General features: G+C 35.6%; 1 protein-coding gene across 1 annotated transcript in view; it reads left to right on the forward strand.

Annotated features, from left to right (window-relative positions):
• The first annotated feature begins 2,230 nt into the window (after positions 1-2,230).
• LOC141707165 (isoleucine--tRNA ligase, cytoplasmic) overlaps positions 2,231-19,520 on the forward strand; it is a 30,743-nt gene continuing 13,453 nt past the window's right edge. Inside the window, exons 1-15 of the mRNA XM_074510193.1 lie at positions 2,231-2,880; positions 3,406-3,471; positions 3,694-3,837; positions 4,277-4,497; positions 5,929-6,094; positions 6,503-6,616; positions 6,928-7,025; positions 8,214-8,292; positions 9,435-9,593; positions 9,991-10,071; positions 11,835-11,968; positions 13,290-13,449; positions 13,571-13,654; positions 13,765-13,977; positions 14,603-14,734. Coding sequence (XP_074366294.1) covers positions 2,239-2,880; positions 3,406-3,471; positions 3,694-3,837; positions 4,277-4,497; positions 5,929-6,094; positions 6,503-6,616; positions 6,928-7,025; positions 8,214-8,292; positions 9,435-9,593; positions 9,991-10,071; positions 11,835-11,968; positions 13,290-13,449; positions 13,571-13,654; positions 13,765-13,977; positions 14,603-14,734 — 2,493 coding nt within the window. The 5' untranslated portion in view covers positions 2,231-2,238. The remainder of the gene's footprint in view (positions 2,881-3,405; positions 3,472-3,693; positions 3,838-4,276; positions 4,498-5,928; positions 6,095-6,502; positions 6,617-6,927; positions 7,026-8,213; positions 8,293-9,434; positions 9,594-9,990; positions 10,072-11,834; positions 11,969-13,289; positions 13,450-13,570; positions 13,655-13,764; positions 13,978-14,602; positions 14,735-19,520) is intronic.

Raw genomic sequence — 19,520 nt, forward strand, 5'->3', positions numbered from 1 at the left:
GTCAAGTCGCTCCTGCACCCAATTAGTTTTCCCCCGAGACTTCTCCCACGTAAATTTTTCCCTCATAAAGCCTAAATCCATGGATGCACTATCTCTAATTGCATCCTCAAAACCATTTAAGCACCCACAAGGGTGAGTGTTACCTCCTCGTTTCTCATCCGCAAAGAGCATGTCATTGAAGTCTCCGAGAATACACCATGGGAGGTTTGATTTACCAGCCAAATACCGAATAAGATTCCATGATTCATGTCTCCTCCCTCGTTCTGGACACCCGTAGCCAGTATATCGCCGTCGTCCTACCTGATCGTTCCCCACCTCAAAGTCGATGAAGTGCTTATGCAACTTAATAACAGTGCATCCTCCTTCATTCTTTCATAACAAAGTTAATCCCCCACTATGTCCAACAACATCTACCACCGCACACCCCACAAAATTTAACTCTTTACAAACAGCTTCGACCCTATTTTTTGTAGTTAACGTTTCAAAAAGGAAAATAAAACTGGGCTTAATCTGTAATGTGATTTCTTTCATAAATCTAACTGTTCGTGGGTTGTCCAACCCACGACAGTTCCAAGCTATGATACTCATTGGATTAGGCGGGCCTGATCCACATGTCCTCCCTCTAGCAAGTTTTTTGACCCATTTTATAAACCAGGCCCATATATTATTTCTTTTACATTACTCTCCGTAATAGTCTCACTATCAATCCGTCTTCTTTTCGGATCGAGGATATCAATTATTTGTTCAACATCTTTCTCTCCCGCATTTTCAGCTTTTTGATTTGGAAAAATATTATCCCCGATATCACTCTCCTGATTTTTCTGTCGTATCCTAACCTCACCAACGTCTCCAACAATCTCGGATAATTTTTCATCTACCTCCATGGATTGCGCTGCCACCCTATCCCCTCCACGTACGACGGTTGTCACCTGTGAATTTCTTTTTGCTTCCTCCCATACCTTATCACCATCACTTCCATTACGCAACCATTTTGTTCCCAGATTCTGATTACTAGTGTTCCTTGTCGGGGCTCTTAACCACACTCCATACGCCTGAATAATTTCTTTATCAGGATTGACATAGACTAGATTACAGTCTCGCTCAGAGTGCCCAAAATAACCACATACAAAACAAAACATACTCAATCGTTCATACTTGAAATTAACCAACTCCAATCTCCTCCTTCCCTCTTTATCTTCATATGTCTATTTAATGGCTTGTCCATGTTCATTATTATCTGTATCCGAGCATACGTTCGCCAACCTCCAGTTAGGTTTGCAGGATCAGACTTAACAAATTTCCCCACAAAATTCCCCTCACTCTTAGAGATAGTCTAGGACATAAGCCCTTTAGGTAGATCATATACTTGAACCCAGATGTCACTCGTATGTAAATTAACCAAATGTGGATCTTCATGTTCTTCCAATTTATGATACACTAGCAAGCTCTGCTCGCAAGTCCATTGCCCTCCATCTAAAACTTTCTGCAAATCCATAGTATGATAGAACACAAACGAATATCATTGCACCCCCAAATCATGTATTTTCATTCCTTCTTTTGGCCGCCATAATGAAGCAATGACATTTCTCATGGCATTAAAATTTTAAAATTGATATTATTTTCTGTAAGAAATTTCCCAACCAAAACATACGTTCGTTGATTTTTTGTCACCTCTCCCTCTAGGATAATCACCCCTCCATCCTCCTCGTCTAATACTAGCCTTGAATACATATCCTCAAGATTCATTGATGAAGTTTCCATTCGCGGTTACATACACCTAACAGAGATGATACAATACGATAGCCTATTTCCTTGTCACCAGAACAAGACATATAATCTTGTCACACGAATAAAACATAATGCTAAAAGTTTTAAACGTATATAAATGTAACATATATCGAAATTTAATGTATATAAGAAAAACATTTGAGCAAATCTGTGAGTTCATTAATCTTATGACACATACTCCTAAGAGATTATTAATCTCATAATACGAAGATTTCAGGGTGACGAGTACAAATTATTTTTATGCGAATGTTATAAGAAACTATTATCAGAAAACATAGTTGTCATGACTGAAATCAAATGTAGACAAATATTAGATCGAAAGATATATGTGAATATTATGTAGAATTTCAATAATTTGGTCATTAGCAAGCGATTAAATAATAATCCCCATCGTAACACCTAAAGTAATTAGCTTTTTAAGTAAGCAGCAAGCAAAACTCCAAGCTTTATATGTTAACGCCCCTTTCACGCCGTCCTCTCAATTACAAACCCCTCTCCACACTCTCCCTCTTCAAAACCCTAACCACCACAACCCCCAAACCGCCACTCAAGTCCACCATGGACGACGTCGTAGAGTCGAAACACCTCTCACTCCCAGCCCAAGAAGAGTCCATTCTGACATTCTGGGCCGAATCCAACGCCTTCGAGACCCAGCTCTCCAAAACCGCCCACCTCCCCGAATACATCTTCTACGACGGCCCACCCTTCGCCACCGGCCTCCCTCACTACGGCCACATCCTTGCTGGCACCATCAAGGACATTGTCACTCGCTACCAGTCCATGACTGGCCACCACGTTACGCGTCGATTCGGGTGGGATTGCCATGGTTTGCCTGTCGAACACGAGATTGATTTGAAATTGGGGATTAAGACCAAAGACGATGTGTTCAAAATGGGGATTGGGCAGTATAATGAGGAGTGTAGGAGTATTGTTACGAGGTATGTTGGGGAGTGGGAGAAGGTTATTACGCGGACTGGACGCTGGATTGATTTTAAGAATGATTATAAGACTATGGATTTGAAGTTTATGGAGTCCGTTTGGTGGGTGTTCTCGCAGTTGCATAAGAAGGGGCTTGTTTATCGCGGGTTTAAGGTGTGTTTATCAGTAATGTTATCAATGTCGGAATAATTTGTTAATCGTTTTTAGGTGAAATTTACATTTAATTTATTAAAATTCTAAATTAGGGTAATTAGATAGATACATGAATGTGTACATTGTTAATTGAAGGTTTTAGGTAATTGTTTATCGAGAGTTTTAGGTGTGCTGGAAATTTGTAGAAAATATGAAACATGACGTTTTTTAGCTTAATCATGGGGATTTTATTATGAGTGTAGTAGTTTTTATTACACATATTTTGGTTTTTAATTGCTTGAAGGAGTAATGTGGAAATATTTTTCTTATATTTTACAGGTGGAAATTTAGAAAATGAGAATCACGACGGGTTTTTAGGTTACTTGTGGGGCTTATATTACGAGTGTAGTCGTTTATATTAGAAATGTTTAGGTTTGTAAATTGTTTGAGGGATTAAGCTGGTTGGGCTGTTAAAATGTAGAATGTTACATTATTATTTTCAACTACATTTTAATTATATTAATAAAAGTGTCGATTTAATTTCAGGTTATGCCATACAGTACTGGCTTGAAAACGCCTCTCTCCAACTTTGAAGCAAATTCAAATTATAAGGTTTGTAAACATATGCAATTCTTTGTTGCTCAGATGATTGCAATTGTACTAATGTAAGCGTCCGCAAACAAAGTTTGTAGTGGTCAACACTATATTTATCTATTTAACAAAAGTAATTCACAGTTGGCCATTATAATTAATACATTTTCACTCCACTCCATCATACCTTTATAAGACAACTTCTCTGAAATCTGTAGCACTTGCATTCCTTTTTTTGTACAGGAAGTGCCTGATCCCGAGATAATGGTTACTTTCCCAATTGTTGATGATTCAGATGGTGCCGCATTCGTGGCATGGACGACTACACCATGGACGCTTCCCAGTAATCTTGCCCTCTGCGTGAATGCTAATTTTGTGTATATCAAGGTTAGGCTGCCAGTACCTATTTATAGACACACACTGTAGCAATATGCTGACGTTTGAGCTACCATTTATTTTTAAACCTGTTACTGTTATGTGGTGCATTGTTTTACTGTTAGTTGAAATTTATTTGTAAATTCGTGATGAACAAAAAACAAACTGCTTTTGTTAGTTTTTTGGATTATATATTTTTATATATACGTGTGTGTATGCATGTAATTGTATTTTTATGGCAAGTTCCTTATGTATTATAATTTTCTTTTGTTAGTATGGTAACTATCAATGCATTAGCAAAGTTTTCAATAGTCGTTTGATACACATCATCTGTTTCTTTACGAATTTGAACTGAACGTTTCTGTGTGTAGCAATTCTCGAAGATGAGTTTTTTTAATTATTATTTTGGTCATCTATTTCTGGTATATTTTTTAAGTGGAAGAAATTGCAGGTCCGAAACAAGGTAACAGGGAAAATCTATATTGTGGCTGAAACACGATTGTCAGAGCTTCCAGTTGAGAAGACTAAAAAGGGTGCACCAAATGGAGCAGGCAGCGACTCCAAAACTGCTGACTCAAAGAGTAAAAGTTCTTCTGGTGGGAAGAGTAAAAGTGCAACAGATACTTATGAGGTTTTGGATAAATTTTCAGGGGCTTCACTTGTTGGAACCAAGTAAGCACATCAGTTGTTGGGTTATTAGTTTTGTGGATTTTCTATCAACTTTACTTATTGCGACATGGTTTACTATGTTTCTCTGCTGTTCATATATATGCTTCTCTTTTTAACCTATGATTATCTTTCTACTCTTCCATCTTTATTTGGGGGTCTCTTTACACTGTTACTAAAAGCAGGGTGGTTTAGAAATAGAAATTTGGGAACTTGTACATATTTTTTTAAGTCTAGTGGATGTGGTTATGGTTTTTTGGTTGGGAAGAGGTGTATAATCTTGTGAAATGAGGGAACTCTGTGCACTGTAATAAGTAGGATATGGTTTATCAGGCTGGAAGGTTGTATCATACTTAGGATCGGGATTTTTGTTGCAGTTCGGATTATGATAGTTTTTGCTGGACCATAAGTAGAGAGTTTGTCTAGTTCCACTTTTTTGATTAGCTATGCCTATGGCAACTAAGTTGATTATTCTAGCAGCTGTTTCTATGGTTTGTAATTTTGTGCTGGAGCATGAGTGGAGGAGTGAAGTACTACTTTTTTTATTATGTTAGGCAGTGAACTTGATTATTTTAAGAGCTGCTTGGTAGTGCGAGTTGCATATTTGGATGATGGGCTTATGTCTTAATTCCTATTTCTAAAGGCCTAAGTTGGAACAAGCCAAAAGACTTGTAAGTCTTTTTAGATGTAAATGAACAGCACTTTTATATCCCTTTTCTTGCCCTAAAGTGCTGCTGCTAGTACTATATATTGTTTTTCACATTGTATTCATGATTTTGGTGAACTGCATTTAGTATCTAGTACTGGGATACATGGTATCTAGGAAGATAATTGAATAATTGAAAATAAAAATCTCTACAGAGTGTAGAAGTGGATGCTGAACTTAGGAAAACAGTGTTCATCAAGAAATGATTTAGCACTAATAGATCTTAAAGTAATACTTGTATTAATGCTCATACCCTCAATACCGCAGCTGTTCTCATTAGACATTTAGGATTTTAGTGTTCATCCAACTATTTCTTTATACTTGTGCAATAAAGCTAGCATGTGAAGTTTCCACACTACTTAACTATTCATGACATGGTCCCATCTAAATTCTTGATTTAAATTTTACCCTCAACCGAATTTTAATGCCAGATGGCAACATAATATCCCATCATCTGATCCCCACTTTTTGGAGGATCACTGAGTTTTTCTTTTGACAATGCATTGTCGAGTGGCACATTGCTGGGGTTAGGGGTGTCTTTCTTATCGCTCGATTTAGGAGCAACAAAGATGAAATGAACACTAAAGTATATGCTTTTCACAGACCGTGAGATTATGCCATGCAGTTGATATACTGCATTTTGGAACTGAACCTAGCTTCTCTAAGTAACTTTGGCAGATGCACTGATTTTCTGTGACCCTAATGATGTACATAAAATTCTCTCATTGAAGGTATGTACCGTTGTTTGATTACTTCGAGGATTTTTTGGATGTGGCATTCAAGGTTGTTGCAGATGATTATGTTACTTCGGACAGTGGAAGTGGGATTGTACACTGTGCTCCAGCATTTGGGGAAGATGATTACCGAGTTTGTCTTAGTAATCAAATTATCACCAAGGTGATCTAAGTAGCTATACTTTTTGACTTGAACCTTTAGCAAAAATATTCGAACATGTTTATATGGATTTTGTAATCTTATAATTATCATGTTCAACATGTCATTCTGCATTTACTATTGTAGGAGACTTATCAAATATCAATATTTCTCAAAGCACTCAAAAGACAAATCATGGAGAATCTAATCCTTGTGCTTACAGAATGCATGTATAGCATTCTTATTTCTAATTGAGCTTTTGATTATAATTGCTGTTTGATGTTATGTTTAATGTGTCGCCTTTCTTACATTTCTCCATTGGTGTTGCAATTGGTTTTATTATCTTTTGAGGGCTCTGCATGGTTATTTATGTTCGTTAATGTTAATTTTTTTAATGTACTGATATGCTTTTGTGTTTGATTGACTTCGTAGGGAGAGTCTCTGGTTGTGGCAGTTGATGATGATGGTCACTTTACAGATAGAATTACCGACTTCAAGGGCCGCAATGTTAAGGAGGCAGATAAAGATATTATTTTAGCTGTGAAGGTAATCATGGTCGACATGGCCTTATTTTAAGGGGAGTTTTTGTGTTGTAGTTGCAAGTAGAAAAGACATGTGATGTATATGTGGAAAATTCCCAAATTGTTGGTCTCGTGTAGTTATATTTTAGTTACTGGAAACTGGTAAACTTTCAAGGTTGATTTATCTATGAATGTGTAATTAATACACTTTAAATTGTTTTAAAAAAACCAAATGCATGTACTTTATTAAGTTGGTCAGCCTGTCTGCTAGTTTAGCATGCTTCTGTGTTTGATCAGTTTAATGATCAGCTCAGTAATATGTTGTTTACTGTGCAGGAGAAGGGCAGACTGGTTAAATCTGGGAGCTTTACTCATTCATATCCGTTCTGTTGGAGATCGGATACTCCACTTATATACAGAGCCGTTCCTAGCTGGTATGCTTTTTCAAATTTTGCATTGTTTCTGGGGTGTTAGTAAGCTTCATATTGACGTGAGACGAAGAAGGGTGGCAATCTGGTAAAACACAAAAGACAGCCTGCAAAATATAGGTTCAAAATGATAAAATGAACTATAGTAGGAAGTAAATTCACTAATGGGTACTAGATACATTAGAAAATGAATTAACCCAATTTTGTGGCTAAATGCCTAAATCCAGTTCCAGTATTCAAAGTTATGAGTAAGAATGTAAGATGAATGATCGATTACCAGATTGTAATTCGTCAAGTCAGTAAAAGAATGATAAATAAGTCATCCAGAATAAGGCGGACTTCGGGCCTGTTTGTGTAGGGCTTATAAGTGACTTATAAGCCCGTAACAGCTTATCGACGACTGTTTGTCGACTCAACTTATAAGTTGAATTTACAACTTATAAGCCGATAAGTTGAATGTTAGCAACGACGCACTTTTTCTCAACTTATTATGTTTTTTCGTTTTTTAATTAATTTTAGTTTTAAAAAATATATTTGTAAATGTTAATCTAATATAAAATTCACGAGTTAAGATGATTATATTTAAAAGTTATTTATTTTAGTTCATTTAAGTAAAAAAATTTTAACTTATAAATAAAATTATCCAAACACTTACATAGCTTATAAGTATTTATCTACTTATCACTTATAAGTCACTTATTCATTTTAAGTCATAAGTTACTTATTTTAAGATTTCCCAAACGGGCACTTCAATTAAGAAATATACCTCCTATTTGTTTGTTTGTTATATTGTAAAAAATTCTACCCAGGTAGAGTTTAGAGGGCTTCTTTACCCTTCAGGTGTCACACGATATATAAAAAAAGATGTACCTTCCTAAATGACCCACTTAGAGCAGCACTGCTTAAGTTTCTTACCTAAAGGCAGCCGATTTGAATTTCTTCATCTCTATGAATATTATTATGATAATGAATGTGATATCATAAACTCTTGTGTTTAATGTGTCCTAGTATAACAATGGTGTGGTTGCAAGGATGTAAGAATTCAAATCTTATTTTATTGTGAATATAATACTATAAAACAGTTGTAATATATATTGTGTCTCGATATGTTCATTTTGAATCATTAATTGTGTTATTAGATTTTATTCATTTAAAAGTTAACCATCGTTAAGCAAAATCACCATCTTATGCTAGGTTCGTTGCTGTGGAAAAACTAAAAGATCAGCTGCTAGAAAATAATAAAGGAACATACTGGGTTCCTGATTTTGTGAAGGTCTGAATCTACCTAATCCTCATGCTTTTAATCTCATTCTGCTTCTTTATTTTTACACTATATTCTGAGGGTATTTTCTGTAAGACTGATATGTCTTGTAAATTGATTTTCTGTAATCTGTTAAAGCATCCATAATGGGAAAATGACTATTGCACCATGACCATATTAGTAAAATGCGGTCCCTTTACTTCCATTTCTTCCGAAGCGATTTTGGGGATATTTGCCACCTCATGTAGAACCCATGTGACAAGTAGTCTCCCATTTGGGATTCTCTACTACCTACCTTTGATTTCAGAATCTTCATATATTTTCTCAACTGCTCTTTAAAATATATACTATGTTACCCGGACTCGGGTATGGGTGTCGGACACGGGTTCGTATCCAAGTGTCGGACTCGGCAATATTCTGAAAAATTTACATGTTTTTGGCCTAAAATAAGTGTCCAAATGTCCATACCCATGTCCGAGTGTCGATTGTCCGACACGGGTACTCTAAGCAAAATGAAGAGTCCGGGTAACTAAGAATATATATATTCATAAAACCTATGTAAATATTAGAATGTTACCTTATGACTTTTTATTTTATTTGTTATATGTAATTTCTACCTGCTCCTTCTCCCTTGGTCTTTGTCAAATTTTTAATTTCCTTTGTTTCTTTAATATATTTGTATATCTAAGATAAAACTCTCCCAATCTCTTTATATCATTAGGCTCTTGATAATATGTTAAATGTTCTATATATAAAAGAGAACTATTAAAACACGTATATCTTCAAAGAAACTGTAATGCATTATCCTTGATATTTCAATTGATGAAATACATATGACTATATTTTGGTATAACATAACTGCCCTCTATCTTCTACCACCACTATTGTATTCCTTATAATTAGGAACAATACAGTCCTAAGTAATTAGTTACATAACTACAACTAAATTACTACTCCGTAATAACCAACATTTGAAGTATAGTATTCAATAATTCTTCTCTTTTTTATCATATGGACTGCTAATTGCTTGCTATTGATTTGACATATGTGATCATCGGGTAGTTTTTTTGTTTGAGGGCATTTTTTAGTGCAATAATTACTTTCTTTTTAGTAGCTTTACACTTATTGGTACTCGTTTGAATTTTTCGTTTCAGGAAAAACGTTTTCACAATTGGCTAGAAAATGCAAGAGATTGGGCTGTAAGCCGAAGTAGATTTTGGGGCACCCCACTTCCGGTGTGGGCTAGTGAGGATGGTCAAGAAATTGTAGTTATAGGTTCTGTCGAAGAACTTGAAAAACTTTCTGGCGCAGAGGTTCATTCCTTTGCTTATTTGGTTTTGTTTATCTGTTTCATAAATAAAGTTTATGATTAGCTTCTGAGTTCTGACAAAATAAAAATTAGTCTTAATTTTGTTCTGTTCATCAATATATATATGTATATATATCATCATTTGATTTGAAATATTAAAGTTGTCATTGAACATGAATGTAGCTCTGGGGAATGGGGAGTGTGTCGCTGTAGTATATATGTATATGTCACACTTCTTGCCTGGCTTATTACTGTTTTAGAGTGGTTCAGTACTTTTATCGAAATGCAATTTTTATATAATTATTTGCGTTCTTATTATGAAACAACAATAGTTTTCTTTGCCAAGTTTGAACATTTTAAATTTGCTATTAAAGCCTGCCTTACTTTTTTTCCACCAATAGGTTAAAGATTTGCATCGTCACAAGATTGATCATATTACAATTCCATCTAAGAAGCATGGCGTACTTCGACGTGTGGAAGATGTAAGTCCTTAGACTTGGCTCCATATTTTGCTTCTTGCTCTGAACACTTGTGCATATTATGGACTTAGTTGCATATATGTGTAACCTTTTCTATACGTGTTAATAATATGATATTGTTTATTTAATAAGTACTTGAAACATTGTTAATACATCTTACTCTTTAGAAACCTCTTACATCGTTATTTAGTAGGTCCTTTTATTAGTATGTATAGATGGAGTAAAATAGATGCTTCAGTCATTGAGTATCACAAATAGTATCACGCGGTTTATGCCATGGATGTAGCTGTCAAAATTAGTAAGGTTTCAGCACTACTGAACACGTATTATTATCGGAAGTGGCTGATTAAAATAATCTGGCAGTAGAAAAAGAAGACACTTAATTGCTCATTTGTCATGGTCGTGGTCGGTGTTTGCCTAATTGTGGTCTTCAGTTTAATACTTGGGCAGCCACTCCCCTCAGCAGTACTTTTAATGTAAATGGACCGAGACACCTTAGTTGTTTGTGGTTTACTGTAAATCTGTGATCATTTTAAGTCGCACTGGTTTAACTTATATTAGGCTTAAAATTGATTGCTGTGTTGGTTTCCCAGCGACCTTGCATGTAGCTTTGATTTGTGGCCGGCCTCTTGCAACACTGCCATAAATTGATTTTTACTCTTGAGTAAATTGCAGTTTCATGGTTTGTAAGATATTTTTTGCAGTTCAGTAGCTGTTTTTGTAATTTTAGATCTTCAGTGGCTTTTACTATTATTTTGTAAGCAGATTAATGACTTTCGACAAACTCTGTCAAAACAACTAGCTCTGTTATGTGCAGTATGGATATAAGTGTCTTTTTAAGTTTAACCTTTAAATAATGTTATACAAACAGCAAATCCGCTTCCATTTCCTTTTGTACACAATTTTTATTTTTCTCACTTCACCGGAACTCCAAATCGAATGGAATCAACTATCATAATGTAGAAAGGAGCCTAATGTCTTATTTCCTTGGTGTTCTTCACCATACAGGTTTTCCCAGTATCGTAATTAAATTCAAGTCAGATCCAAAGATCCAAAACACTTTTTAATCATATTTTATTGATATTTTTTTAAAATTCTCCGTCCTTAATATATATATTTATTTATATAGATGTATGTATAATTATTGAAGAAAGGATCAAATTCAATTTCCTTGTGTTATCTTTGTTTTTCTATATCTGTAAATAAAGTTTGTATGTGCCTTTATCTAGTATAAGTATATTTGTTTAGAAAAGTTGAGAAGTTCATATCGGATAATTTACAAATCAGACAAGCAGATACAGAAGTGCAAGGTAAAAGACTAAAAGCAAATAGAATTATTTACATGAATTGCTAGCTGGTTGGGATGTGTGGATATACATAAAAATTGTGTGTATAAATATATGGACATAATAATAACATAAGGTTTAAAGATGATTATGCCCTTTTTTAAACTAACGACGTTAGCTGAATTGGATGGAATTTGCGGGAATCCCTTTATCTGCTTAAAATATAATAGGGCAAGCCATTGAAGTTCTAAAATTAAAAATAAAGTCATCAAACTGCAAAAATTATGCTAGAAGCCATCTAATGGGAATTTACTCATTTTCAATTTATGGTGTAGCTGAGCCTGATCCTTATTTATATCTCTGGTCTTGGCCTTCTTTCAGTGAGAACACATTTTTAATTACTATCAAAATTTAATGCAAATGCATGAGAATTTTAACTCTAAGCTTAAACTTTAAAAAGCATTATGATTATGATTGCAGGTTTTTGATTGTTGGTTCGAAAGTGGGTCCATGCCTTATGCTTATCTTCACTACCCATTTGAAAATGTTGAGCTATTTGAGAACAATTTTCCTGGTCATTTTGTGGCCGAGGGGTTGGATCAAACTCGTGGGTGGTCAGTTCTCTTTACTCTTTTTTAAAAAAAACAATTACTTCTAAAAGAGTGAATACACTTACGGCTTACCCACTATTTGCATCATTTTTTATGGTGGTGTTTATGGTAGTTCAAGTAGATGTTATTTATATACAGTTCTGATATTTTTTATTTGGAAATGGGATATTTGAAAAATATAAAAACTTAGTTGAACATTGATTTTCATCTTAAGTTATACAATGGAATTAATTGATGTAAATACGTGGAAGTTGGATCACACAAGAAAGTGGATGATGATTTAATCGGACTGCAGTAATCATATTGTAGTGTGGCCTGCTTTGCATTATAATGGCCAAGGTTCTTGGCTCCTGCGTCTTTTAGGGGCAATACTGAGCTGTGTTATGATCATTATTTGGGATATCAAAACTAGGGTCCGTTAATTAGGTGTGTCCTTGCTAACTAGGTGGATATCTGCCACCCTGGGTGTGTCCTCGCTAACTAGGACCAACACATAGTTTACTGTTTGAAGTTCTGTATGGCTTTACTTCATTTTACTTATTAGCGTCGATGGATTGTTCCATTTACTTGCAAGAGCCAGTTGAATATGATTGATTACTTTCAAAATACCTGCAGCCAGTCTTTCGGTTTCATAATTATATGTAGTAGAGGTGGCATGGTTGTCACGTCGATAAGTCGATGGAGGTATGACTAGTTGACAAATTTAAAATAATTAATTAAATAATTTATATCTTATATACATGGTTTACTACAATAAAATTCTATCACTCCCGTACTCATATGTATATCAATCACAAAATAGATCTATTAATCACAAACATATTTCTTTTCCCCTTCCATGTACACATAAATATGATGACTGTACCATTATATAACAGATTATATTACATGTATATTTAGTTTTTATCAATTTTAAACATACATAAACATATGCACACACGCTGAAATTAGCATGTTGGTTATTGCTGATGTTGTCTAGGTTCTTAGAATTTTCTATTTTTTTATACAAAATTTTTGATTCGATTTGCACTTGTCGGCCGACTAGTCGACCAGGTCGACCGACTAGTCGACAATTCGCTAGTTGACCTCTCCAGTTGATTTTCTCAAACCGACTAGTCGAGCGCCGTGACAACAATGAGAGGTGGCTAATCTTGGGGATCGAGTTATTCTTGTTATGTTCAATATATGAGGGTCAAATGAACAAATTATATTAAAGTTGTGGCTGACCTCATTATTATACCATCACTATATTACCAAGCAGATGCACATACTTCTTTGGAAAACTTGCTAAGCAGGGATTAACTTATGTCTACTTATACTGCAGGTTCTATACTCTTATGGTCTTATCTACTGCATTATTTGGTAAACCTGCTTTTAAAAATCTTATATGCAATGGTCTAGTCCTAGCCGAGGATGGAAAAAAGATGAGTAAAAGATTGAAGAATTATCCATCACCAATGGAAGTTATTAATGACTATGGTGCTGTAAGTGTGTCTATTACCTTTTCTAAATTTCTGAGAAATAACTTTAGCACGTGGAAATAACCTTTTAAGTACTATACTGTATCCTTTTCAGCAGTGATTTTGAGATACTGTTTTTTTTCAGGATGCGTTGAGATTATACATTATAAATTCCCCAGTTGTACGTGCTGAGCCTTTAAGGTTCAAAAAGGAAGGAGTTTATGGTGTTGTAAGTATCCTTGTGACTATTTTATTTCCTGCTTTGGTTATGAGAAGAATAAATACCTGTAGGGCTGCAGGTTTGCAGCACAATTTTCTTCTCACGTAATGTTCATGCAGGTAAAAGATGTTTTCTTGCCATGGTACAATGCATATAGATTTCTGGTTCAGAATGCAAAACGACTTGAAGTCGAGGGCCTTGCACTATTTGCACCTTTGGATCAAGCCACCCTTCAAAAGTCTTCCAATGTTCTTGACCAGTGGATCAATTCAGCAACTCAAAGTCTAGTTCATTTTGTTCGGCAAGAGATGGATGCTTACCGGCTGTACACGGTTAGTTAAAAAATAGCTCTGTTGATTTCTCTGTTTCGTGTTGGCTATTTGAAGTTTTTGGACGTACATGGCATGTACTTGTGACTAGATATCATTTTAGTAATTGAATTATGTTATATTGTTATCAAGATGTAATATATATAAACTTATACTATATGATTCCCAGTAACATAAATTCACAGCTCTATGATCAAGAAGTTATTTACTCACTGTTATATTAGATGTTTACCTTGATTGAACTGTTTACTATATTGGTGATGAATTTGAATTATGAATTGTAACATAATTTGATTTGAAAAAATAATGGCTCTGTTAGTACTACCAGTACTACCGAGTACCTTGGCTAACTTTCTTATGATTTCATTACTAGCATGTTGCAACTTTTAAGTGTTCACATTTGTAGTTACCTGGGAACTTGTAGTAACATGCCAGTTTGAGAAAAATTAAGTTATGAAAAAATTAAGTTATGAAGACAGTCAATTGTTTTTACAATCTGAAAAATTTGTAAATTAGAAGCTTGTCTGACCAATATTAACCAGCATGCATCATTGAGCGTAAAATGCATGACTACACCAAGGTGCAGTAATATATATGCAAAATTCATATGTTTCTTCTTTATCTGCAGGTCGTTCCGTATCTTTTAAAATATTTGGACAATTTAACCAATATTTATGTACGCTTCAACCGGAAGAGGCTTAAGGGGCAAAGGGGAACAACAGAAGAGGACTGTAGAACAGCACTTTCGACTCTTTACTATGTGAGACTTCATTATATTTCTTATTCTACTAAAGCTGCTTTGTTTGTATCTTATTAGTGCCTGCAACATTATGATTTGTGTTTAAAGATGTTGGATGTGAAATGTGGTACTAAAGTCAGTATGGACCATTTTGTGCAAATGATGTTGCATTTGGTTTGGAAGTTCCAGAATTTTTTCTGTCTATTCCTAACAAAGGAAATCCCTGCCATTTGATTGATTCAAGTTCCATGCTGCTCACCACTCCTTGACGCCAAGGATGGGGTCGAACTGTCATTCCAGGATTTGCAGTCCGATACATTTCCAGTTACCTAGCCAAGCCCGCCGCCTCATGTGCCAAAATAAAAACGGCTGTTCTTCCTTCCCCGCTCCCTCTTTTCCTACATATGCGGCGGCGGGTTACCATAGAAGAGAGGACAACTTCTTTCTCCTTTGCCTTGCTCAATCTTCCTTTTCTGATTAAAAGTAGCAAGCCACTCCACTACTGTACTGGTACGGAGGCCAGATAGAAGGTTGCTTCTTCTATATGTATGTTCAGGAGAAAAACATCTAGAAGCTAGCTCTTGTCAACAACCATGCCTATCTAATAATAATCTATTTTTTCTTACCAAAAAAGGGGTCTTACTAAAAGTAAGCAACCACTTCGAAGTGACATGGCTCTATACTATTCCTTTCCAGAGAAGGTTGCTCATCCATCCCGGCGGATCCATTGTTTATGAGGCAGTGCAATTGCAGCTGAAAAACAGAAGCCTCTTTTTTGATTAGTAAGGTATAGGTTGCGGAAACTAGGGTTCCAAAAAGCTTCTCTTCCTTATATTAGAGAACAGTTTTAGAAAGGGGCACCCCTACCATACGCTTGAACTACATGTTGGGTTCCGAAGGCATAAAACGCAGCGGATAAACGTAAATAAAACAAAAATTTCGAAACCCAAAAACAGGATTCATGTATAATTATGGGCAAATTATGGAGATAACGAATCATACCTTTCAAGAGATTAACTTTCACGAACTCAACAGAGATCCTAGCTATCACGCTTTGTGTCTACCTCTCGGAGAAACACCTCTATGGTATCCACACGAGCACCTTCAAGAACGTCTCACGAACTTGACTACGGAATGGATGTACTAGCCTCCTTCTTGACGATCTGAATTGCCTCTGCCTCTCTTTGCTGCTAGGGTTTTCTTAAAAAAACGTACAAGCCTTTTTAACCTCTCATTATCTATTTATAATGACTGATTAAAAAGGCCCATAATAGCAAAGCCCAACCCTAGTAGGTATTGGATTAAATAATAAAAACGAATTTCTATTATTTAATTAATAACTAAGTCATACTTAATTATTATGGGCAAAAACATTCCTTTTAATTCGAATTTATATTATCTCAATTAAGTCTTACTTAATTATAATAAAATTCAAATAATCATCAATTAATTTAAATTAACTATTCCATTAAGTGCTCTATTTGTGCGACCCTATAGGCTATTATTTAATTGACAATAATTTTATTCTCTAATAAAATTATAAACAATGAGCGGTATCTAGTAATACATCATTGTTAGCCAATTAAACAATAATTAAATCGTGATTAGATAAAACCTTTCGTGATTAATGTTTTTCGTGTAATATAATCCCTTTAACCATACATATTATAGATTAAACTCGAGGCATGTATTTAATAATCCTCTTCAACATTTAATCCGGGTTTACTTGATCCATGAGTAGATTATCGAGACAAATCATTATTTGAGCATGGCCATGCTTTTATAATCTCACTCAATCAAGAGGCCAATAATATCTCTCCTAATTATAGGAGGGTTAAATTCTTTACCTATCATTCATATTTCTCATACGACTCATGATATACCCGATGTCCACTTTTATCATCACCCGATCAAAAGTAACTTTTAATGTAGTCAAAGTATATTAATCCTCGTATAGAAATATAATGATTTCAAGTCAAAGGATCGTTACACCATTATCACTGTGAGTCTTTCTTATGATTTTATTAAACATGAAGAATCTCACTGTGGGTCTGTCCAGTACCATGTACTCTCACATGTACCTATGTATTGACTTTAGTATCCCCATACTTATAACCAATGAGATGTGGTTATCTTGTCAAACAACATACTAGTCTATCTATGTATTATTATTGTCCTATATAATAATACTCGACTAGGGATCTTTAAGAATATGATATATTATATAATCTCAAGTTCAAGTCATGTACTTAAACTATATAATTTGTATCATGATTCTAAGGACATTTATTATGCTAACAAAATATCGCAGTAATTAAGGTCATAATAAATAAATTTATTGAATGATCAACTGACATAAAGATAAAAGAATAATGTATTGCCTCTAGGGCACCTACACTAACAATCTCCCACTTGCACTAGAGCCAATCACCCATATATCTAATACCCATGGAACTAGTGTGACCATCGTGCTTCTGCTGCGACAAGCCTTTGGTCAGTGGGTCTGAAATGTTATCATTTGTGTGCATTTTACATATGTGTATATCACCCCTTTCATTAATCTCTCGAATAAGGTGAAATCTCCTGAGTATATGTTTAGCCCGGGAGTGTGATCTAGGTTCTTTAGCCTGTGCAATGGCTCCATTATTATCGCAGTATAGATCAATGGGATCTGCGATCGATGGAACCACTCCCAAATCAGAAATGAACTTTCGAATCCAAACGGCCTCCTTAGCTGCTTCACAAGCTGCAATGTACTCAGCCTTCATTGTAGAATCAGCTACTGTTTCTTGCTTTGAACTCTTCCAGCTTACAGCACCTCTGTTTAGACAAAACACAAAACCAGACTGTGATACAGTATCATCTCTGTCTGTTTGGAAACTTGCATCGGTGTAACCTTTTACAACGAGTTTCTCTTCTCCTCCATACACCAAGAATGAATCTTTAGTTCTTTTCAGGTACTTAAGAATATTCTTAACTGCCGTCCAGTGACCTTCACCCGGATTAGACTGGTATCTGCTCGTCATGCTCAAAGCATACGAGACATCTGGGCGAGTACATATCATTGCATACATGATAGATCCAATTGCTGAAGCATATGGAACTTTATTCATGTGGTCCTTCTCATCCAATGATTTCGGACACTGGTCCTTAGAAATCGTTATCCCTTGAGACACGGGGACATATCCCCTTTTTGCATTTTGCATTCCAAAACGATGCAAAACCTTATCAATGTATGTGCTCTGACTTAGACCGATCATCCTTCTAGATCTTTCTCTATAGATCCTCATTCCTAGAATGTAGGATGCCTCTCCTAAGTCTTTAATGGAGAAATTGCTCCCTAACCAAGTCTTAACAGCCTTTAGAGAAGGTATGTCATTCCCCATTAGTAGTATATCATCAACATATAGTACTATGAATGCCACATAGCTCCTACTAACCTTCTTGTAAACACACGGTTCATCTTCGTTTTGAACAAAGCCATACTCTGTGACTATTTCATCAAAACGGATATTCCATCTCCTAGAGGATTGCTTCAATCCATAAATGGATCGACGCAATTTACATACCTTGCCAGCATTCCTTGGATCGACACAACCTGTACACATCCTCTTCGAGGCTTCCATTAAGGAAGGCTGTTTTGACATCCATTTGCCAGATTTCATAATCATGGAATGCTGCAATGGCAAGTAAAATCCTTATAGACTTGACCATAGCCACTGGTGAGAAAGTTTCATCATAGTCAATACCATGAATTTGTTTGAAACCTTTTGCAACCAGCCTAGCTTTATAGGTCTGAACATTTCCATCCATGCCCTTTTTCTTCTTAAAAACCCATTTGCACCCTATGGGTTTTACCCCTTCAGGTGGATCAACCAAAGTCCATACTTGGTTTTCGTACATGGAATCTATCTCGGATTTCATGGCTTCAAGCCATCTCTTAGAGTCTGGACTGTTCATAGCATCTTGGTATGTGAGAGGCTCATCTTCATCTATGAGCATCAAATCACCACACTGAGTCATGAGAAATCCATATCTCTCTGGCTCATGGCGAAATCTACCAGATCTACGAACAACCTGTGTTTGTTGAGCATTATCATTATTCTGCTCTTGTTCCACTTCAGGTTCAATGCTATTTTGCGGTTCTCGATCTTCATCGAGATCTATAGTTCTCCCACTGTTTCTTTTGGAAACAAAATCTCTTTCCATGAAGACAGCATCTCGAGCAATAAACACTTTCTGCTCAGAAGGACTATAAAAATAATACGCCTTTGTTTCATTAGGGTATCCTACAAAAATGCACTCTTCGGATTTAGGTCCAAGCTTGTCAGATTCTTGACGTTTCACAAACGCCATACATCCCCAAACTTTCATAAAGTTCATGCCTGACCGTTTCTCTTTCCATATCTCATATGGAGTCTTTTGAACCTTCTTAGTAGGAACACGGTTAAGTGTGAAAGCCGCTGTTTCTAGAGCGTAACCCCAGAAACTAATTGGAAGATCTGCATGACTCATCATCGATCGCACCATGTCCAACAAGGTGCGATTTCTCCTCTCTGAAACTCCATTCCATTGAGGTGTTCCTGGCGGAGTGAGTTGTGATACAATACCACACTCTTTCAAATACTCTCTAAATTCGGTGCTTAAGTATTCACCCCCACGATCGGATCGTAAGATCTTAATACTTGCATCTCCGCCAATTTGCTTCTCTACTTCAACCTTGTATTCTTTAAATTTTTCAAAAGAATCGGATTTGTTCTTCATAAGATATACATATCCATATCTACTGAAATCGTCAGTAAATGTT

This window comes from Apium graveolens, chromosome 2 (assembly GCF_009905375.1).
Source record: "Apium graveolens cultivar Ventura chromosome 2, ASM990537v1, whole genome shotgun sequence".
Lineage (NCBI taxonomy): Eukaryota > Viridiplantae > Streptophyta > Magnoliopsida > Apiales > Apiaceae > Apium > Apium graveolens.